We start from the raw sequence: 23,520 nt of genomic DNA on the forward strand, positions 1-23,520 counted from the left end.
TAAATCTCTAAAATGGCCTGCAAACATCCCCATCATCTCCCTTCCTGTCCCTCTCCTCATCCCCGCCACACTCCCCTTCTCTGACTATCCTAGCAGCTCAGACCTCTTTGCAGTTCATAGGACTTGTCACCTCTTCCCCACCTGAAGGCCAGTAAGCGTGCTATTCTTTGCAGGGAAAACTCCTGCCCTTCTCTCTGCTCATACTCTTGGTCTTCCTTCAGTTCTCATTTTAAATGTTGCCTCCTCTGGGAAGTCTTCCTGGATTCCCTTTATAGACACTGTAGCTTCTCTGCTTCTCCTAGGTGACCCTTGCTTATTCACCGTCATTCTTCTCTGCGGGGCTGTCGGTGCAGATAGTCACTGTCTAGTTCCCCCTTTATACCTGGCACCTGGCGCAGCACCTAGCACATAGCAAGTGCTTGAGAAATAGTTTACAAAAGCACACAGTTGTGAAAAAGCCTGGAGAACAGTGGCCTGGAGTTAGCCCAGAAGAGCCTGTTTCTCCCGTTAATCACAGCTAACATACTGGGAGAAGACAAAACGAAACTATGAGAGGACCCTGAGAAGGAAACACCAGCAGGCAGACTGAGGACCAAAGTCAGAAGCGCAGGAACCATCCATAAAGATGGGGGTTTCCTGTTTTCTTTGTCCCAGTGGTAGCCTGAGTCATGGCACTGCACAGTGAGTAAAGGAAACAAAAACCCAGATAGAAATCCCTTCTGTTAGCCCGGGAACCAGAGAAAGGGGCCTAGGGGGTCTGAGCGTACAGAGGAAATACCCATTTTTTGTTTTGTGTTGTTTCTCTCTTCTTCTCTCCTGTCCCCATCCCAAGCTGTCCTCTCTCTTGGAGCTGCACGGACTGTGTGGGATCATGCAGAAATACCTAAGAGAAAACTGATCTTTCTATCCAGATGAACCATGGAAAGGGGACTGTGGAAGCTGGAGATTGTAGGGAAAGTCCTGAAAAGGAGAGAAGAGAACTCCCTGATTCTGTGTGTGACCTAGCATGAATCACAAGTTCACCCATAAACTGTGCATGTGCAGAACAGACCCAAAGAAACATAGTAAAAGCCTTTAGTAAAGGACTAAACTGCAACGGAAACCAGCACCCCAAGTGGCACACGAGTGGAACGGAACCTGACAGCTTTGGAAACTGAACCAGTGTGGGAATCTCTGCTCATAGAAGGCAAGTCAGAATGTACGGTCTGAATCTAATTGGGTTGGTTGTCTGCTAAAACAAAACAAACAAACAACAAAATATTAACATTTTCCAGAGCATTTTAAAAAGAACCCAGAGTCTTGGAACCTACTACCCAAAATGTCCAGAATACAATTCAAAATTGCCTGATACACAAAAAACAAGGAAAATGTGACCAAATTTCAGGGAAAATATCATCGATATATGTCAGCTCTGAGATGACTCAAATATTGAAATTACCAAAGACTTTAACCCAGGGATTATAACCATGCTCTGTGAAATAAAAGGAAATCCTCTTGAAATGAATGGAAAGATAGACATTCTCAGCAGAAAAGTATAAACCATTAAAAGCCAAATGGAAATTTTAGAAATGAAAAGCACAGTGTATGAAACAAAAGATTCACTGGATGGATTTAATAGCAGAATAGAGATGGAAGAGGGAAAAGTCACCTAACTAAAAGATAGAGCAAGAGGAATTATCCAACCTAAAGAACACAGAGGGAAAAAATATTTAATTTTTTTAAATGAGTAGAATGTCAGCAATCTGTGTGACAATATCTAAAAGTAAAACATTTGTGTTCTTTTAGCACTGGAGAGGTTGCTGTAGAAAAATATATTTGAAGAAATGATGGCTGAAATTTTTCCATATTTGGCAAAACACATAAATTCAAAGACTCAAGAAGTTCTATGAAACCAAATGTAAACAAAAAACAGGCAAAAAAACTTGAAGCATGCCCACAAAATTGCTGAATAGCTTGAAAATCAAAAGAATAAAAAGAAAATCTCGAAATCGGTCTGAAAAAAAATGATACACTACACACAGTGAGGGGCTTCCCAGGCGGCACTATTGGGAAAGAACCTGCCTGCCGATGCAGGAGACATAAGAAATGTGGGTTGGATCCCTAGGTTAGGAAGATACCCTGGAGAAGGGCATGGCAACCCACTCCAGCGTTCTTGCCTGGAGAATCCCATGGACAGAGGAGCCTGGAGGACTGCAGTCCATAGGTCACAAACAGTTGGACACAACTGAAGTGACCTACCTCCCACATAGAGCAAACAGTGATATGAATGACTGTAGATTTATTTGGAAACTGTGGAGGTCAGAGATAGTGAATGACATCTTCAAAGTGTCAAAAGAACTGTCAACACATAATTCTATAGCTGGCAAAAGTATCTTCCAGGAATTAAAGCAAAATAAACACATTATCCGGGAGTTGGTGATGGACAGGGAGGCTGGCGTGCTGCGATTCATGGGGTCACAAAGAGTCAGACACGACTGAGCCACTGAACTGAATTGAACTGAACTGATCAGGAATAAAGAAATTCTCTAAGAGACTTCGTTGCTGAAAAATCTACTTTAAAGAAAATGCTAAAGGAAGTTTTTCCAGCTGAAGGGAAATGATATCAGAGGGAGACTTGGAATTTCAGGAATGAAGGGAGAGCACAAGAAAAGGTAAATGTAGACTGGTTTTTTCCTCTTAAGTTCTTTGATATACGCATAACTGTTGAAAGGGCTTTTCAGCGTATATAAGTGCCCTACAATTGACAATTATAACATAGAAGATGAAAGGCAAAGGAAACCATATGTTAACAAGGCCTTAACATTTTACCTGAAGTGGTAAAATATTAACTCTAAGTGAATATTTTACCACTGAGAGTTAATAAAGTGAAAGTTTAAATATATATATTATAATCCCCAAAGAAACTACTTAAAACGTTATCCAAATAAGTGTTACCAAAAAAGCCAATAAATAAGCAAAAATAGAATACTGAAAATATTCAAATAATCCAAAAGAGGGCAAGAAAGGGGAGAAACAAGGAGGAAGTAAACAGAGGGTAAAATAGAACACAAAATAACAGACCTAAATCTAACTATATCAACAATTATATCAATTGTAAAAGGTCTAAACATAACAATTATTATGCCAGATGGAATTTAATAGAAACCAAGACTCAACCATATGCTGTCTACTAGATGCCCACTTTAAATATGACAGTATGGCCCAGTTAAAAGTAAAAGGATAAAGAAAGATGTAACAGTAAACACTAATCAAAAGAATGCTGGAGTGTCCATTATTAATATCAAACAATGTAGATTTCAGAATAAACTAGCTCTAACTCTTTATAGAAATGTGAAGGATAGCTTTGAATCTAGCCCGTTTTTTAGCAATCCATCTGGAAGAAGCAATTTATTTCATTCTCTAAACTCTGATGCCAACTGAAATTGCCAAGGACTAAAAAGCAGGGAAATGGATTTTTTTTCCTGATTTCTCTCTCAGTGATATTACCCAAGGGAGAAGAGCACAAAGTGGTTTAGTAACTGCTGCCAACAAAGAGAAGCTATGCTCGGAGAACAAAGCAATGGAGACAAGAACTTAAATTTAATAATCCTATGACCCGACAATTCCACTCCTGGGTATAAGCCCAACAGAAATGTGTACATATGTGCTTGAAAAGTCATTTACTAGAATGTTCACAGCTGTACAAGTTGTATTAAGAATAGTCCAAATGCGAAACCACCCCTATGCATGTCAGTGCTAGATTGAATGAATAAATAGAGGAATATTCATACAACAGAGTGTATATGGCAATGAGAAAAAAGAAACCACAGTTATACACAACATGGATCAATCTCAGAAACATGCTTATTGAGCAGAAGTAAGACACAAAAGAAAATATACTTTATGGTTATATTTATATAATCTTCAAACACAGGTCACAGTATTCAATGATGTTAGAAATCATCCTTGGGGGGCCCTGGAGGATTTCTCTGGGGAGAGTCATGTTTTGTTTCTTGATCTGGATGCTGGTTATATGCCTGAGTTTATTGTGTAAAAATTAATTGAGCTGTATCTTTTTGTGCGCTTTTCTGTACACACCTTGTGCCTCAATGAAAAGTTTAAAAATTAGTTCAAGACTCCCTCACTTACTGATTTGTATACATTGCTTTGACATGAATGGGATACAGCTTAATGGGAAGGGAAGATCGCCCTCCAGACTCAAGGGGTGTCCAGAGGTGACTTGAAATAAAGACCCAAGAATAACGGCAACACCCTGATCTGCCAGTAGGTGGCACTGAGTTATCCAGCACCAGGACAAATTTCACTTTATGCTAATTGTCCCTTAAGGCATGTAAGATAATTTCAGAAATGTAGAAAGTTGCCCATGACAAACAAAGAAACAAAACAGCTTGCCATGCAAATGAACAAAAGACATGGAGGTGCAAGGCAAGCATTTAAAGGAGAAATTCTTTGACTTAACTGTTGTTTCTGTTTGAGGTCTGATCCTATCCCATTGTTGTTTAGTCTCTAAGTCAGGTCTGACTCTTCTGCAGCCCCGTGGACTATAGCCTGCCGGGCTCCTCTGTCCATGGGATTTCCCTGGCAGGAATCCTGGAGTGGGTTGCCATTTCCTTTTCCAGAGGATCTTCCTGACCCAAGGATAGAACCGTTGTTTCCTGCATTGGCAGGTGGATTTTTTTACTGCTGAGCCACTGGGAGAGTCCTCCTATCCCATTAACTCAGGTGACTTATCTGGCATAGAGATGAACATTCCAGTTTGTAAAGCCCACCTCATACTTTAATGAGGAGTTAAGCAAAAATAAGAGTCTATACAAACACATTTTAAAAGAGCATAGTGACATTCATGCAAAGTATGTGACTTCTGTACACTTAAAATTGATGCTATTTTCACATTGTAAATTGAGCGCTGAGGCTGCTAGTGCAGATAAGACAGCATCAGAAATATATCTCCTAATGCTAAAAAGAATCATAGAAGAAGGTGAGTGGGTAGTTTCAAGGTCTAACAAATCTTTAAAGTAGACAAAATTGGATTGTTTGGGTGGGGTGATGGTGAAGGGTGTCACCATCTATTTCTTTCGAAAGAGAAGAAAAAAAATACCAGTAGCGAGAACGCTCGGTGAAAGGCGGAGGAGCAGCGGCTGCCCAAGCTGCGCGCAGCAACGCGCTCCTTCCCACTCCCCGACACCGGCATCGGCCCGCTCACCGGCTGTAGAAAATGGTGAAATAAACCACTTACTATGATGTTTTGGGGGTCAAACCCAATGCCACCCAAGAAGAATTGAAAAAGGTTTACAGGAAACTGGCCTTGAAGTACCACCCTGATAAGAGTCCACATGAAGGCGCAAAGTTTAAACAGATTTCTCAAGCTTACGAAGTGCTCTCTGATGCAAAGAAAAGGGAATTATATGACAAAGGAGGAGAACAGGCAGTTAAAGAAGGTGGAGCAGGTGGTGGTTTTGGCTCCCCCATGGACATCTTTGATATGTTTTTCGGAGGAGGAGGCAGGATGCAGAGAGAGAAGAGAGGTAAAAACGTTGTCCATCAACTTACAGTAACTTTAGAAGATTTATATAATGGTGCAACAAGAAAACTAGCTCTGCAAAGAATGTGATTTGTGACAAATGTGAAGGCCGAGGTGGTAAAAAAGGAGCGGTAGAATGCTGTCCCAGTTGCCGAGGTACTGGAATGCAAATAAGAATTCATCAGATAGGACCTGGAATGGTTCAGCAAATTCAGTCTGTCTGCATGGAGTGCCAGGGCCATGCGGAGCGCATCAGTCCTTAAGATAGATGTAAAAGCTGCAATGGAAGGAAGATAGTTCGAGAAAAGAAAATTCTAGAAGTTCATATTGACAAAGGCATGAAAGATGGCCAGAAGATAACATTCCATGGTGAAGGAGACCAAGAACCAGGACTGGAGCCAGGAGATATTATCATTGTTTTAGATCAGAAGGACCATGCTGTTTTTACTAGACGAGGAGAAGACCTTTTCATGTGTATGGACATACAGCTGGTTGAGGCGTTGTGTGGCTTCCAGAAGCCAATATCTACTCTTGACAACCGAACCATAGTCATCACTTCTCATCCAGGTCAGATTGTCAAGCATGGAGATATCAAGTGTGTGCTAAATGAAGGCATGCCAATTTATCGTAGGCCATACGAAAAGGGTCGCCTAATCATTGAATTTAAGGTAAACTTTCCTGAGAATGGCTTTCTCTCTCCTGATAAACTCTCTTTGCTGGAAAAACTTCTGCCTGAGAGGAAGGAAGTAGAAGAGACTGATGAAATGGACCAGGTAGAATTAGTGGACTTTGATGCAAATCAGGACAGACAGCGCCATTACAATGGAGAAGCATACGAGGCTGATGAACATCATCCTCGGGGTGGTGTTCAGCATCAGACCTTTTAGTAGGGCCCGTGAATAACACTCACTGCGGGTGTTTTATTTGCAGTACTGATTGAGTGAAGGACTATAATCATAATATGCTCACTACTTGCTTTTGTTTTAATATTCAACTATAGTAGTGTTTAAAAGTTAAATGAAGAATAAACTCAAATATAAAAGCTCAAAAAAAAAAAATACCAGTAGCTTTTACTTACAGGAATGCCCTGAGGGATTGCAAATGTAAAGCATTGCTATTGCTGTTTCTTTTAGATTATGAAAAAAATTAATCAGAGAATTCCAGAGAGTAGTATGATAAACACCCTTGAATTCAGCATCCTGAATGGACAAATATTTGCATTTTGTCCCACTTGCTCCAGTTTTTAACTATATTTGTATGTTACTAAGATGTCCTTGTGTAACTAAAGAGCTTAGCAGGGCTACAGTCAGTCAATTTTAACTTATGCCAAATACAATTTGTATGAAATTTGGGGGGTGAAAGATTGTGTAACATAGCATTTCTTGTTTTATTAATGAAATACTAGCAAATGGAAGAAACCCACAGAATAATGCCTTGGGTATTTCTAGCACTTAAACCTTTTTTTCCCCGCAAAGGATCTTCATGTATAATTTGTTTTATTCTGTAAAACTGTTAACACATTATTGACCAGAAGCATATTAACAGCACAGGTATTAATTTCTACAAAAATTCCCTGGTCATTAAATGTATTAAGATCACCATCAATATAAATGTGATAGGGAAGGAAATGGAAACCCAGGTATTATCTCTGAGTCTCTAACTGTATCTGGGATAAGAACCCCAGCCTCTGGACGCAGTTTATTTGGCGGCATGGCACGATGCCTGAGACCCCAGAGGATTTCTGAGCTTGAGACCCAGCACACTCACTGGACCAGATCTGGACTGTGGGCAGGGCTTGCCCTTCGTTTGCCCCAGCCCACCCAGGCCTTCTAGGAATGCCAGGCACCCACGAGGCTGGATTCAGAGACCTAGCCCCATGAGGTAGAACCAGAGACGTTTCAGGGTTAGGTGAAGGGCTTATGGGCCTCCATGATTTCCCTGAGGATCCTTGTTGAACTGGGGCCCCTGAAATCAGCCAGAACCCAAGGAGGACCTGGAACTGATGGGGCAGCCCTCTGGCTGGGGCACCCAGCAGGGCAGAATGGAGCTTACCCAGGCCCAGGTTGGACTCTGAAACGTTATGAATTGTGTGCAGCTGCCTTTGGGTTGGGGAGGTTCTGTTCCCTAGAGGAGGCAGCACCCAATGCCCTTGGGCCCTGATGCTGCCAGCCGTGTTCTCCACTGGGGTCTAAGAGCCAGGGCTTGATTCCCAGGTGGTCCTGACTTATCTGGCTGTGCTGCCACTCACTAGCTGCATGGCTTGGGCAATGCTACTGAACCCTCTAAGCCTCAACAAAACAAGATAATCATTATCTAGCTCAGCACTGTCCAGCAGAAACTGTGAGCCACGTGTATCATTGTAAACTTTCTGATGGTCACATTGAAAAAAAGTGAGAAGGAACAGGTGAAATTAATTTTAATAATTTATTTCCTTTATCCTGTTGCTTTTGAACTGTGACATTGGAGAAGACTCTTGAGAGTCCCTTGGACTGCAAGGAGATCAAACCATTTAATCCTAAAGGAAATCAGTCCTGAATATTCATTGCAAAGACTGATGCTGAAGCTGAAGCTCCAATACATTGGCCACCTGATTCAAAGAACTGACTCACTGGTAAAGACCCTGATGCTGGGAAAGATTGAAGGCGGGGGGATAAGGGGACAACAGAGGATGAAATGATTGGATGGCATCACCAACTCGATGGACATGAGTTTGAGCAAGCTCTGGGAGATGGTGATGGACAGGGAGGCCTGGCGTGCTGCAGTCCATGGGGTTGCAAAGACCTGGACATGACTGAGCAACTGAACTGAACTGAACCTCATAGATCCATAACACTACCATTTATACGTATGTGTGGATTCATGCTAAGTCACTTCAGTTGTGTCCAACTCTTTAAGACCCTGTGGACTGTAGCCCAAGAGGCTCCTCTGTCCAGGAGATTCTCTGGGCAAACACTCTGAAGTGGATTGCTCTGCCCGCCTCCAGGGCATCTTCCTGACCCAGGGATCGAACCCATGTCTCATGTCTCCTGCATTGGTGGGTGGGTTCTTTACCACTGGCGCCACCTGGGGACAGCCCATTTCTATGTATAATCAATATCAAAACATCATTTAGTGAGATATTTTACACTCTTTGGTGGGAGGGAGCTACGTCTTCAATATTCCGTGTGTATTTACATTTACAGCACATCTCAATTGAGAGCTGCCTTATTCCAAGGGCCCAGTAGCTCACATGGTGAGTGGCTATTGAACAGCATAACTTTAGCTCATGAGGTTGTTGTGAGGATTAAGTGAAATCATGTATGAAAGCTGCTTAGCTGCTCTATTATTAGTAATGCTACTATTATTTTTATTATCCTTATCAATAAAAAACATTCCCACCCCCAGGTGAGCATCGTCTTCATCCCATTACTGACTCCTTGGACAGTGACTCAGGGAAGACTCGACTGAGCCAAGCCGAAAGGACCCGGCTCTCCATGACTGCGGGAGTGACCTTCTCTGAGAAAACCTGTGAACACCGTTCTTCTCATTTCCATATGTATGCCGCTTTGTACTGTGGCTCTGCCATGCCTTCTATCAACAGATGGAGACTATTTCTCTGGCCTTGGAACTTGCTTTGGCCAATGGGAAAATTAGAAAATGTGACATAGGTAGCGATTCAAAAACGCTTGCATGTTGTGCTTTCCTTTCTCTCGTTGCTGGAGACTCTTCTGCCGCCATGCAGCTGAGCCTAGACTAGCCTGTTGGGTGACGAGTGACACATGCCACTAGCCAACATCCAGCTTACTGCCAGACACATGAATGAGGCCTTCCTAGGCCATCCATCTGAGCTAGTCCACACAAGAAAAGCCACCTAGCTAATCCAAAGAACCATGGAAAATAATCACTATTATTGTAAATCACCAAGTGTTAGGTTGTTTTGTTATGCAGCAAAAACTGACTGATACATTCTGAATCAAGGCTCAGAGATACCTCTTACCTGGGTGGGTAGTAGGGATCGAAAATGTGGCCATCTCCCATATTAATTATACAGGACAGGTTTCCGATGTAGGGAGAAAGGAGCCATGTAAGGGAGATGGTGACATTGTCAAAGATGAAACTCTCATTGGACACCATCAACTGCAGGCCTGCAGATCAAAACACAAATGCCATTTGCTATTATGAAGCAAAATTGCACGTTTCTGTTTAAAACTTACTGTCTTCTGTCTACCTGTCCTTAGTGGAGCTTTTACAGCTTCTGCATGTTTATTCTACTTTATAAAGTTCTTTTGAATCTTGTTTTTCATCCAGGATACAGAACTTAAAATGTACAGAGGGTCTACAGTGAAAAGAAAGTCCTTCCCTACTGCTACCCCTCAGACCCCCAGTTCTGGTCCCCAGAGGCAATCACTGCTAACCAGTCTCCTGGGTCGCCTTTTACAGATACTGCAAGGAGATCCAACCAGTCCATTCTAAGGGAGATCAGTCCTGGGTGTTCTTTGGAAGGAATGATGCTAAAGCTGAAACTCCAGTACTTTGGCCACCTCATGCAAAACGTTGACTCATTAGAAAGGATTCTGATGCTGGGAGGGATTGGGGGCAGGAGGAGAAGGGGACGACAGAGGATGAGATGGCTGGATGGCATCACCAACTCGATGGACGTGAGTTTAAGTGAACTCCGGGAGAGGGTGACGGACAGGGAGGCCTGGCATGCTGCGATTCATGGGGTCACAAAGAGTAGGACACGACTGAGCGACTGAACTGAACTGAACTGAATACATGCACAAGCATATACATACTTTTTTATTTATATAGATGATGCTCTGTTCACTATTTGGCACCTTCCTTTTTTTTTTTTTTTTTTTTCATTTAATATATCTTGGAGATTGTTCTGTATGTGTTCAGTCAGAGAGCTCTTATACCCTATAATAGCTGCACAGTGTACCCTAATTTATTTAACTAGGATCCATTGATTGTCTAAATGTACTTTATAATGTTTAAAAAGACAAAAGGCAAAGCATCTTTAGGAAAATCTCCTTGGTTAGGGTGGCTGATGAATCAATGTTAGCCATTTAGCGCACCTTAAATTTTACAAAACCTTAAGCTTCATAAGTTAGCCTAGAGGATGGGGTGAAGGGTAGAACTTCTGGGGTTCATGCAGCCCTGGGCTAATTTGTGCAATACCATCTTTTGGTTTCTGGCACAAATGAGAAGGGAAAAGAAATAAAAAGCAGACACAAATGAAAAGGACTTTCCTGAGCTGGTCAGAAAGCCACCACGGTCCTGATTGGTCCTGACTCACAATCATCCGAGGAAACTCGGGATGCAGCAGGCCATTCTGGGCACAAAGGCTGGGGGGTGGAGGGAGAGGGGACTGCTGGATGAAGTTCCTCCCTTCAGAAATCAGAAACTGATGTGATCAGAACACACTGATTCACAAGGGACAGGATATTTGAAATCAAAGTCAAGACAGAAAATCTGGTCCATGTGGCAGCCAGACCCAGCTCACCCACTGCCCTAAGCTGCGTGTCTGTCTGATGACAGTGAGGCTGCGACTGGCAGATCTCCAAGGGCACCCTTTGTCCAGGAGCAAAATCACCAAACGGAAACTGCTGCCAAACCACGTGGCCTCTCTTCCCAGCAAACAAAACCCTGCTAAATCTTATTCCACCCATGCGTGTTCCATAAACTAATGCCACCCCCACGTCCTGTACCCTCTCTTCTATGCAGGCTTCTTCCTCCTGTCTTGTGGGTTCCGCTCTCCTGGATGGCCCCTGGGGACCCCAACCTTCCCTGACTCATCTTTCCCCTGCAGAGCTCCTTGCTCCATTACTCACAGCCTCAGTAGAATTTGCTGTTCTGAGCGATTAATTGGTTGGACAAGGGCATAATGTGGTGTCCCAACCCAAGGGGAATTGGCATTGTTAGTAAGAATGAACTTGATACAGCCATTTTGGAAGGTAATGTGGCAATATCTACTAACATTTAAAATTCACGTACCCTATGACCCAGCATTTCTGCTACTAGAGATCTCTCCTCTAAAAATAATCCCAGGTACATGCCAAGATACATGCACAAGAGATCACCGCAGAGTGATCTGTAAGAAGGAAAACTCAGATGCAGTCTAAGTGTCCATCAAGAGGGGAACAGGTTAAATAGATTTTGACTTAATCTTATGATGGGAGAAGGCAATGGCAGCCTGTTCCAGTAGTCTTGCCTGGAAAATCCCATGGTCGGAGGAACCTGGTGGGCTACAGTCCATGGGGTCACAAAGAGTTGAACACGACTAGTGACTTCACTTTCACTTATGATGGGATACTGTGCAGTCATTAAAAGGATAAAGTAGTGACCTGGAGAGAGGTCCAAGATATATTATTAAGTGAAAAACATTGAGTCGGAGACTAAAATGTTTAACTCATTTATATTTGTATGAAAATATACATCTGTACATTCATGTCTATGGCTGTCTATGAAAACACTTTAAAAGGAGGGAAGAATTTATTCTAAATAGTTAACGGTTGTTTCTAATGGCAAATAGGATCATAGAATTGAATGGGGGGAGTCTTCCTTCTTGATTCATAAAACTTGCACAAATTGTGGTAGTTGGGTTCCATTTATGGTTTTTTAGATTTGTGAGAGTCCCTGTGCATTCTAAAATGGCAGCCTATGGGGAGGGTGGTGGTTGAGTGGGTGTGGCATGTAGGAATCCTTCTAATCAAGTAATCTCGGTTTTGTCTGTTGTGTTTATTGGCTCAATCCATGAAATTTAATTTGAAAGGTCTTGGAGTTAAAACAGTTATTTTAAACTTCTGGTTTGGTGGCTTGTTTTGCAACTGAACCTCAAATGGTTTTCCCCCAGACTAAGCCAGGCAGGGAGTTTTGAGGACAGGAGTTTTGAGCGAGGAGGTCTCTTAGCACACAGCAGATCTGCCCCGTGAATGGCTGCTCCCTCTGGTCCAAGGGAGACTAGACATGGCTTGGAAATAAGAAGGCAATTCCCGCACCCCCGCAAGCTGGAGACTCACCTTCCCGGCACAGGTACGGCACCCACAGGTAGCTGCCTCGGCCGGGGCACAGGTCTCCAAAGTAAGTCCCATCTGCTGCCACCTGGCAGGCTTGCAGCCCCTGGCACTGGCCTGGGAGGCACCCACATCCCATAGGAAACAGGAGCCGTGTGAAGGAGACAAGGGATAACACCAGACAAGAGATGAACGACCTTGCATTTGTTCATTCACCCACCACGCCCCCAACAAGCACCAGTTGGTATCTACTGAAGACCCAGCACTGAGCCTGGTGCTGGCTGTGAGAGAAGTAGATTCCCTCCCTCCAATGGCTCAGGGTCAGAACGTTGGAATACACCAGAATCCCCAGGAGGGCTTGTGAAGACAGATTTGAGACCCCGATTTAGATTCAGTAGATTTGGACAGCAGCTTGAAAATTAGACTAATAACCCTCACCTGTTGTTATTAGCCACGGACCAATGACTCTCCAATTTATGTCTCTTGTCTAGCTCTCTCTTGAGTTCCGATCCTATGTGTCCAGTCATCTACACAGCATCTACACATGGATGTCACAGGGTACCCTGGGCTTCTCATATCCTAAAATGAGGTTTTGATCTCTAATTAGAGTTCAAATGTGTCCCCCAAAATGTATCTTGAAGTTCTAGCCTTTGGTGCCTGTACATGTGAGCTTACTTGGAAATAGTCTTTGCAAACATAATCAAGTTAGGATGAGGTCATTAGGGTGAGCCCTTTGTCCAGTATGATCACTGTCCTTTGGACACGGAGACAGGACATGTGAAGCTGGAAGCAGAGATTAGAGAGACACATCTACAAGGGTTTATGGTGGAGCGTTGCTGACAAATACTGGATGCTAGATGAGGAGAGGAAGGGCTCTCCTCTGCAGGTTTCAGAGCTAGAGAAGTCCAGCTCTCATCTTGATTTTGGACTTGGCCTCCAGACTGCCAGAGAATGTGTTTTCTGTTGTTTTAAGCCACTCAGTTTGTGGTACTTGGTAAGGCAGCCCCAGGCCAGATCTCCCTTCTCCTCTTTCCACCAGCTGCTCCTCCTCCAGCCTCTCCTCTCAATGCCAAGGTCATCCTGGACTCCCACATTGATGAGTCCCATCAGTACTTCCTGTTTCTGAAACCTGTCCCTTTCTCTCCATCTGCACTGCCCTAGTCTGTGCGCCCAGCCTCTCTCACTTGGGTTTCTGGCATCAGCCTCCCTTACCTGGACTCACAGCAGCCTGTGAGTGGCTTTAAAATACACCTGGCCGTGTTCCTCCCCTGCTCTAAAGCTTCCAGTGCTTCCCCAGCATCCTGGGCTACAGCCTGGGTTCCTCGAGTGCGAGTGCCCCACCTCTACCTGCGCTGAGCGCTGTGCAGCTCCCTGCACCTACCACGCTCTTTCTCGGGCCCAAGGCTAACACAGGCTCTTCCGTCTCCCTAAACACCCCTCCCCATTCACCCTGTTGTCCTTTTCCTGCGTGATTCCTATCAGATCTTCAGGTCTCAGTTAGATCTCACTTCCCCTGGGAAGTGGGCCAGTCCTTTGACCATCAGCCCGCATATCCACCCTCACCCTACTTGGTCTCAAATTCGGGGAACTACATTTCCCACACTCCCCTGTGCTCTAGCAGGTGCTGATGGAAGACTGGAGGCAATGTATTAGCTTCCCGTGGCCGCTGTAACAAATGACAGAAACTTAGTGGCATAAAGCAGTGCACATTTATTACCTCACAGTTCTGGAGGTCAGAGGTCTTGGTGGGCTCAGGGTATGACAGGCTGAAATCACAGTGTCACAGAAGTGCTGTGTTTCCTTCCTGGAGCTCCTGGGGAGGAACCTGCCTCCAGTCTCATTCTTCCTGATGGCTGAACTCAGTTCCTTGGGACTGTAGGACTGAGGTCCCATGTCCTTGCTGATTGTCAGCTGGGACCACCCTTAGCTCTTAGAGGCCTCTCTCCAGTCCTTTCACGTGGCCCCCTGTATCTCAGAGCCTGCAGTGACCATCAGATCTGTTTCATGCTTGAATCTATCCAACTTCTCCATCTGCCACGTCTGTTTTATGCTTCTAGCTGGAGAAAGTTCTCTGCTTTGAGGGGCTCATGTGATTAGACTGTGCCCACTTGGGTAATCCAGGATAATCTCCTATTTTAAGATTAGCAACCATAATTACTTGCACAGAGACCCTGTTGCCACGTAATTTAGCTTATTCATGGGCATGGCATCTCATCATACCCACAGTTCCAGAGACTGGGCTGGGAACCTTGGTGTTCATAACTCTACCTGCCCCGGATGGGAAGAGATGTGGGCAGGATGCCTCTCACCCCTTCTCACGGTAGCTCCTCTGCAGCCCCAGCTCCCTCTGGCAAGGACCTCCCCCCTGGTCCTTGCTCCCACAGGGCAGCCTCCGTCATGTTTCCAGCGCCTGCTGGGTGGCCCTGACTTCTGGTTTTGGTGTGACATCCACTGTGGCTGTCCCTCCAGCCCTTTGGGATGGTAGTGGCTTCGGGCTGCTGTACTCTGGGGGTTGCACCCTTATCTCCTCTTTGGCCTCTCAGCACTTCCATGACTTGGGCAGTCCGCTCTGCTGGGAGACCTAGCATGATTTCTAGTTTCCTGCCAGGACCCAGTTCGCTACATCACTCAGCGTGAGTTCTTTCCCTACTAGGGGCGCCCATAGCACTAGAGCACAGTCTTCAAGAGGGAGGGGATGTTTGGTTTTGCTTTGCTCTTGTCCACTGCTCTTTCTCCTGCACACAGAACTGTACCTGACACATAGAGCAGGCACAAAGTGAGTTCTGCGTGAGTGACTAAGGAGCAGCTTTGCCCCCTTCTGTGTGACACTGAGCAGAGTGCTAGGTAATTGCCTGCATTTGTGTCTGTCTCCCCATCTGACTGTGACCTCTGTTGAGGAACAGATTGTGTTGTATTCATCACTGAATCCACAGAGCCCACTATCGTACGTGGCATAATGTCGGTACTCAATTAATGTCTGTTGGCAAACCGATTGAATGAACGAGTGATGTGGCTCTTAGGTACAAACAGACACCTCCTGGGGCTCTGCCCAGATCTCCTCCAACCTTCCCCCAAAGGATGCAGGGCTTCATCCAGTGTGCCCCCTGGGTGTGGCTACAAGGTTTGAGAGCTTGCATCTGAGTGTTTGAGGAAATAGCCCACTGAGTTCCACCTGAGAGGGAGGCACACTCATTGGCCTGTCCAGCCCAGGCCATTCCCCCATGGGGGGCCACGGTCTCAGGGATGTGGGGCCAATGAAGGAGTCGGAGGGAACCAACTAGCTGAAGCCGGCATTTCCTTCCCCGGCGCCTGCTCTAAGGGGAGCAAGGGCAATGTGGGTCAGACGTGTGGGGAGAGGAGCAAGTTGTTTTCCAAGGGAAAATCCTTGTCACCAGACAAACCTGGCTCAGAGGCGGATTTAATCTGGTTTAGGAAAACAAGGGCCTAGAGAAATCCTCCCATGTGAAGGGGAGATACCATCCAGAATGGTGGTTTGATTAGACAAAGAAAAACAATTGTTTCAGGACTGTTCGCATAGCAAGGATCAATGCACACATCTCTCAACAGAGGAAAAGACAAAATATGATATAGTCACATAATGGGTGAAACAAATATTCTAGTACATGTATCAAGAGGAGTGGTGGGTAATCTAACATTTTATTTATTTTGGTAATGAGAGAATGTTAAGCAAATATGGAATAACGTTAAGATCTGACCAAGTTGGGTATTGAATCCAAGGAGTCTGTTGAAGTATTTTTTAGTCTTGTCTGTACATTTGAATTATTTTGAAATTTTAGAAGTTTAAATTCGGAAGAGAAAGCAATATTGTTTGCACCCAGTTGGGATGGGGAGCAAAATGCCCACTGGACTCATCAGATGGCTTTGATGTCAGGTGAGGTGTGAGCCATGGCCCCCTTACTCCCCTGCTTGGTGTGGGCAGACTGGCCAGTTTTCCCACATGAAAGAGGCCCGAGTTCAGATGTGAAGGCCGTGCAATCCTTCCAGACCCCTTCAGTGGGCACGGGACACTGGGAAGTGTCCTGCACTTGCAGCCAGAGCCCTTGGGTCCTACCTGCCACTTCATCCTTGACGCTGACCCAGCTGCATTCCTCCTCCAGGTCTGAGGGGTGCCTGGCGTCCTGGATGCAGTAATGGGGCGTCCGGCGCCCGTAGAAAGCGTCCTGGATCTGGATGACCTCCCCCGAGCCACAGTGCATGGTGGCATTGAGGCCCTCGCAGGCCAGACTCTGGCCAACACCTGTGGCAAAGGTAAGGGGGACACGTGGTCGCAGATGGGCCAGTGCCCGTTGATGGGAAGTGGAGGGGCCTCGGGCCAAGACTGTGAGATGCTGGACACAGCGGGAGCTGACTTAGCAGGGCTGAGAAACAATGTGGTGGGCATGAGCGTGGCTCTGGAGCCAGACTGCCCAGGGTCTGGGCCGGCCCGTCCTTGCCCTGGCTGTGCTGCCTTCTGCAGGCTACCCGGCTTCTCTGTGCCTCCCCTGTATGGGGTAGTCAACATCACACCCCATAGGGCTGTTAGGAGGATCAGATGAATCTTTACACGTAGAGTCAGGGCTACAGAAGCGGCAACTATTGTTCAGCCTGTTTAAGTACCTCCCTTGAGCCTTATCTGAAAACAATGCCTGGCACATAATAGATGCTAAACAAGCATTTTTTGAAAAAATGAGTGATTTCATTGAGTCTTTTTACCAGTCCTATGAACTGTACTGTTATCCTCTTTGGTGACATTGGGCTCTGTGGGGTCCCTGTGTTGAGAGCCCACTCCAGCCCAGCTCCTGGCACGTGGTCCACACTCGGTAAGCATTTGTTTATTGACCTAGCTCAGGTGTGAACAGCAGAAAGTGGGAACCACTGGCTTCAAACTCAAGCCTGTCTGCCTGGTGGGAGCGCCACAGGGCAGAGGTTGAGACCAAAATCTGTGTTTGTTCTTGTGGCTGCTGTAACAAATGACCACAAACTTAGTGGCTTAAACATCACAAATGTATCTTCTTATAGTCGTGGTTCAGTGTGGGCTTTACTGGGCTAAAATCCAGGTGTGGCCAGGGCTGATTGTTTCTGGAGCCTTTAGGGGAGAATCGACTCCCTCGCCTTTTCCAGCTTCTAGAGGCCCCTACGGTCCTCATACTGTGGCCCCTTCCTCCATCTTCAAAGCCAGCAGCACAGCATCTCCCCCTGTCTCTCTGATCGTCACATCTCGTCTCATCACTTCCTAGACCTGTGGCCTTGGGGCAGGAACTTACCCCAGAACTTCCGAGCCTCCCTTTCTTAGCTTTGTAGTGGGCCTGCGACAGAATAGTGGAGGTCCTTCTACTGTGTGACCAGTAAGCGCACACAGGCGTGCGCAGTTCAGCTCCTGGGGCTGAAGGTGCGGAGACAGGCTTGCAGTGGGGGTGGGGAAGGGGGAGGAGCTTGGTGGGGTGGGGGAGGGACTTGGTAAGAAGCCAGGGAAGTTGCATAACCCACAGGTGCACAAAGTTTCTGAGTTTCAGAATCAGCCAGGCAGGAGAGTTAAGCTCGAATGACACCTATTTAAAGCTGAGCATGAGGGAAATAGAGCAGGGACCCCTGTAAGTGTCCGAGCCCAGAACGGGACCTGGAAGTCAGAGTCTCCACTAAGGGGCTTAGAAACGGGAAGAAAGCTGGGCCCAGGAAGCACAAAAGCTTCAACTGAGCCTGGCTTGATGGTCAGGGGACCATGGGGTAGCTCAACTCCAAGACCAAGCCCCACATGGCAGGCAGGACCCAGCATGGAGCCACAGGACATGCCTTCAGGGACTTGCACACACACACAGCCCCCAGGGCCCACAAAGGGTCAACCACAGGCAGCAGCTGGAAAGGGCACAAGAGCACAGCACGGAGGGGATTCAGGAGTTGGGGGTGAGGGGCTCAAAGCCAGGCTGACCAGGGAGCAGGAGTCAAAGGCGAGTGAGAACAATCTCCTGGGACCACATCTCCTTCCATGGGAAGACTGGAAAGGAGAGGAAATGCGGCCGAGCATCTCCATCTAATGCAGGTTGTGAGAGGGGAAGACGGAGACATGTGAGACCAGCATGGAGGTAGGCAGGTGAGTGAACAGGGATGCAAACTGGAGAGACGATGGAGTGAGACACAGAGACACGGAGCATCACACACACAGAGACCGCGGGCATTTAGAGAGAGACAGAGAGAGACAGAGAGAGACACAGCGAGAGAGGAGATGCAGAGAGACAGAGACAAACCAAGAGACAGGAAAAGATGGAGGGAGACCCCAGAACAGAGCCCAACTCACCAAACTCGCAGATGAAGGCGAACTCCTGAGTGCAGTTGTCCGAGGCCACCCACCTAAAGGAAGGGTCTCTCCCGATGTAGCTGCAGGCTTTGGGTGCAGAAGCATCCTGCCCTCGGCGCCAGTGGCTGTAGCTCACACATGAGGCGTCCATCCAGATCCAGGGCCCTGGGATGGGAACACGACCACCAGGCCTTGCCCCGGCGCCACTCCTTGTGTGCAGTGGGTGCTTAATCAGTGCTGACGGACGGCCTGAAGGCCTCTGTGCCACGCCAGTGCAGGGGCATTGCCTAGCCACTGTCTTCCAACGTAAGACAGGAAGACCTGTCTTCCAGGTTTCTTGACCTGCAAACCGGGCACCGAGCCCATGCAAGGCAGTTTGATTAAATAAATGATGCTTCCAGCAATGTCTAAGCACAGTCAAAAAAAGAGCATAGCAGTGTGCCTTGGGATGGTAAGAAATGTTCCAGAAAGAAACAGGGGACTTGTTATATATACGTGGACAGTGATAAGTTAAAGTAGAAGTAGTTTTCATAGCCTCGGTACTCTTCAGAGACTTGAATGCACTGACAAGTCTACTGAAGAAGTGAGAGAGAGAGAGAGAGAGACTGTGTGTGTGTGTGTGTGTGTGTGTGTGTGTGTGTGTAAGTATATCAAGGACACCAGAGATCTCGAAAGCACTGGATATGAAATATTTACTGTGAAGACTTAAGAATACATTTACCATTTTTTAGAGGAAAAGGAATCCATACATATGGTTAAGGAAGATTCAAAGAGAGCAAAAAGGTATAAAATGAAAACATCTCTTTCAACTCACAGACTTCTCCCATCATTGTTATGTCTCTTGCAAATTGTTCCAGAACAAATGGCATCCACACATCCACCTCTAGAGCGCCTGGAATCTAGTACACAAATGGTACATAGCATAGTACTCAAATGCTATGGTACTGCACACAGCCAGGACAGTCCCCTGATGCTTAAGCAACTTTGAATGTTGGAGGTCGGGACCTAGCAGCCTACTCAGATCTACCCCATTTTCTGTAACAGCCATGCAGTATCCCTCGGAGATTGTAAACAGACATGCTCTGGACCTCTCTGGTGGTCCAGTGGTGAAGAATCCACCTGCCAGTGCAGGGGACACTGGTCCGATCCCTGGTCTGGGAAGATCCTGCATGTTGCGGGGCCACGAAGCCCGTGTGCCACAGCTCCGGAGCCCACATGCCACAGCTGCGGCAGCCGGTGCGCCCTAGAGCCCGTGCTGCGGGACAAGAGAAGCCACTGCAACTGGGGGGTAGCCCCCACTCGCTGCAACGAGAGCAAGCCTTCATGCAGCAGTGAAGACCCAGCACAGCCAATAATAAACAAATAAAAATGTTAAGTAGACGTGCTCCTTTAACTGCATGTAAACGAGTGTCTGATACACTGAAATCCACGCTTTCTGTGCCTACAAAACAAGAAACCGTTCAAAGGATGTCACCTGAAGATGCATCTTAGAATTCAGATCTCCTGGTTGTGAGTTTCCTAAATTGAGCTTTGGCGGCTGCTCCTTTATTAAAGCCTTTTCATCTATGCTGGCACGTTGCTGCAGGTGCTCAGCCCAGACCAAGCTGCTGCTGCTGCTAAGTCGCTTCAGTCGTATCCGAGTCTGTGCAACCCCATAGACGGCAGCCCACCAGGCTCCCCATCCCTGGGATTCTCCAGGCAAGAACACTGGAGTGGGTTGCCATTTCCTTCTCCAATGCATGAAAGTGAAAAGTGAAAGTGAAGTCACTCAGTCGTGTCCGACTCCTAGCGACCCCATGGACTGCAGCCTACCAGGCCCCTCTGTCCATGGAATTTTCCAGGCAAGAGTACTGGAGTGGGTTACCATTGCCTTCTCCGCCAGACCAAGCTTCTCATTACTAAAGCCCAGCAGTTTCTACAGGGCAATGCAAGGTAGCAGAACACTGTCATCTTGAGCAAGTCATGTCCTCTCTCTGGACTTATTTTCCCCGTCCATAAAATAAGTGTAGCAGTGCTCGCCTCATGGGGCAGGTGTAAAGCTTAAATATGAACACCCATTCTTTGTTATGAACGGGCCCCAGGAAAACAAAAATGGCCAGAATACCATTCCTTCCCTTGAAGAGTTCATAGTGTGGGGGGAGGACACCTAAGAACTGACGTCATGCCAGAAGTGGACAAGGTCCTTCAGGTGCAAAGAGGAGGACTCACTTGAACATGGAGGGGTTGAAGGAAGGCTCACTATTCCACCAAGAACCGAGAGAAGGATAAGGAAGGGTTTCCAGGACGACCGTTAACCTGAGACTTTCTGTTGTGAACTGAGCTGTGTTAAGCACTTAACCCACTTCAGCCTCATAACAAGTAAGGAAAAACATATGGGAGTGCTTTGGAAATAGTCATTATTTCCTGAGGCTCAGTTTTCTTGTCTATCGAGTAGGGACAACAATGATAATTCTCATCAATTATGATAAGGATTCAGTGTGAAAATGGATGTGAAGCCCTCAGGGCAGTGCCCAGCACTGTTCCACCAAGAACTGAAGATGCCACAGCTAGTCTTAGGCACAAGTAAAGAAAAGGACATTTTTAGCACGTTAGCTGTGTGCCAGATTCTCTGCTAGCTACTGAGCAAGAATTATTTCATTTGATCCAAAACAACCAAAAAGAGAATCTCCTGATCATGAGAATTGGCACATATTAATTTGCTCCATCGGAGAAGGCAATGGCACCCCACTCCGGTACTTTTGCCTAGAAAATCCCATGGACGGAGGAGCCTGGTGGGCTGCAGTCCATGGGGTCGCAAAGAGTCGGACACGACTGAGCGACTTCACTTTCCCTTTTCACTTTCATGCATTGGAGAAGGAAATGGCAACCCACTCCAGTGTTCTTGCCTGGAGAATCCCAGGGACAGGGAAGCCTGGTGGGCTGCCGTCTATGGGGTCGCACAGACTCGGACACGACTGAAGCGACTTAGCAGCAGCAGCAGCAGCAATTTGCTCCATGGAGCTCTGGATAAGAAGCTATGGTGAGAATCACAGCCACAAACTCCCCATAAAGTATAATTATCACAGCACCTACCTTCTGCGGTTCCATTCCGAGCTGAGCTCCCTGTGAGTCCAATCCACCATTCCCTGTCCTGGGAGAGGTGCTTCTGCAGAAATTTCTGGGTGGCTTCATCACGAATGAAGACCAGATGACCTCCTTGCCCCTCGCACCAGCTCTGGGCACCGTAGAAGGTGCGGCTGAGAGACACAAATTCGTAGCAAGCATCTCTGAAAGCCACTTGGTTCTTAGAGCAAAAGCTGCTGTCCTCTGGCTTAGCAGTAATGGCCCCAAACTCCAGAGCAAGCCCCAGGAGTACCACGGCCAAGGTGCTCATCTTTGAACCACGGCTGGAACATCTGGGTGGAGCCAGCTCAGGTCCTTCATATATTGGTGCCTTCACAACTGACTGCCATCCATCTTTCCTCCTCTTTTTGTATCACATCATAGTGACTAACCTCTTGTTTAAGAGACAAAACACTCAGGACAAATGTGTCTGCTGTTTTGCTTCCCCCGGCTCTTTGTTCCATGACAGTTCCAAATCCAGTTAATTTGCAAAACAGTCTTGTAGAGAAAGATAGCATTGCTGTATCACCTGTCCGCTTGTCATTCGGTCAACTGTTAGCTTCTGATAAAAATTCCTGGTTCTTGGTTTTATGTCATTACCCTCCAGGGCTGAATGTTTCATGAGGAGCCATCAGCTTGTGGGAACTATGTGATAAAAGAAAAACAGCAGGAAAGCTAGAGTTACGGATGGTAAAGAAACCAGGTTGTGCTCATATCCAGCCCTACTGTCTGGAGTGGCCACTCTGCCCAGATGATAATCACATTCTCCCAGCATGGCTTCATCCTAATGAAGACTTTTTTCTGCTCTCTGACTCATCACATTACCACTCGTGCCTATTTGAGAATAAATATTTCCTACAAAATTTATTTGATGTCATCATGAAAGCAAGCTTCTAAAACTTCAAACCTGCCCATCTTCACCCACTGCCTAAACCCTCCAACAGGTGTCCGTGGTCAATGGATCAAGTTCAAGCCTCTTGACTTTGTATTCAAGGCCCTATAAGAACTGGTCCCTGACAGTGTTTCCAAATACACCCCCAAAATGTGGGGAAACAAGCTCTTTCACTGATTGCTGTTGGAATTATAAATTAGTACACCCTCTGTTGTGGGCAGTGTAGAAATATCTATCAAAAAACATTAACATTTTAAAAGCAAAAGCTCTGTAATGTTGCAGTTCCACTTCTAGGAATTTTGCCTACAGAAAAATTCATACATATGTGAAATATCATATATATACATATATGGTTATTCATTGGAGAATTTTGTAAGAAGGAAAGATTGGAAACAACCTAAACATCCATTGAGAGAAAATTGGTTAATAAAATATGGTACATCCCATATACCCACTATTCTGGAAATTTCATCTAAATGGAATCCTACACTATGTGGCCTATTGTGACTGGCTTTTTCACTTTAGCATAATGTCTTCAAGGTTCATCCATCTTATAGCAGGTATTGATGCTTCCTTCCTTTTTTGGGTGGGGAGAGCATTCCTAAAAAGTTTATAGAATAAATGTTCAATGAAGGGTCTTTCAGATATGTTATATCCCCACCTTAGCTTTTCGTTTGCCTTTCTGGGTAATGTTTGTTCTTCATGATAACTTTTAATA

The 23,520-nt window shown here is 46.0% G+C and overlaps 1 protein-coding gene, 1 long non-coding RNA gene and 1 pseudogene across 2 annotated transcripts in view; 2 read left to right on the forward strand and 1 right to left on the reverse strand.

Moving 5' to 3' along the window:
• Positions 1–2,047, forward strand: part of LOC102398626 — a 37,859-nt gene extending 35,812 nt beyond the window's left edge. Inside the window, exon 12 of the long non-coding RNA XR_006546389.2 lies at positions 833–2,047. This is a non-coding gene — a long non-coding RNA (uncharacterized LOC102398626). The remainder of the gene's footprint in view (positions 1–832) is intronic.
• Positions 1–22,646, reverse strand: part of PKD1L2 (polycystin 1 like 2) — a 105,277-nt gene extending 82,631 nt beyond the window's left edge. Inside the window, exons 1-5 of the mRNA XM_025269781.3 lie at positions 21,881–22,646; positions 18,809–18,973; positions 16,589–16,774; positions 12,523–12,633; positions 9,498–9,645 (exon numbers count right to left, since the gene is read on the reverse strand). Of these exons, the coding sequence (XP_025125566.3) occupies positions 9,498–9,645; positions 12,523–12,633; positions 16,589–16,774; positions 18,809–18,973; positions 21,881–22,181 (911 nt within the window). The 5' untranslated portion in view covers positions 22,182–22,646. The remainder of the gene's footprint in view (positions 1–9,497; positions 9,646–12,522; positions 12,634–16,588; positions 16,775–18,808; positions 18,974–21,880) is intronic.
• On the forward strand, positions 5,216–6,423 carry LOC102398841 (annotated as a pseudogene).
• Positions 22,647–23,520: the final 874 nt, after the last annotated feature.

Source organism: Bubalus bubalis, chromosome 18, assembly GCF_019923935.1.
Source record: "Bubalus bubalis isolate 160015118507 breed Murrah chromosome 18, NDDB_SH_1, whole genome shotgun sequence".
NCBI lineage: Eukaryota > Metazoa > Chordata > Mammalia > Artiodactyla > Bovidae > Bubalus > Bubalus bubalis.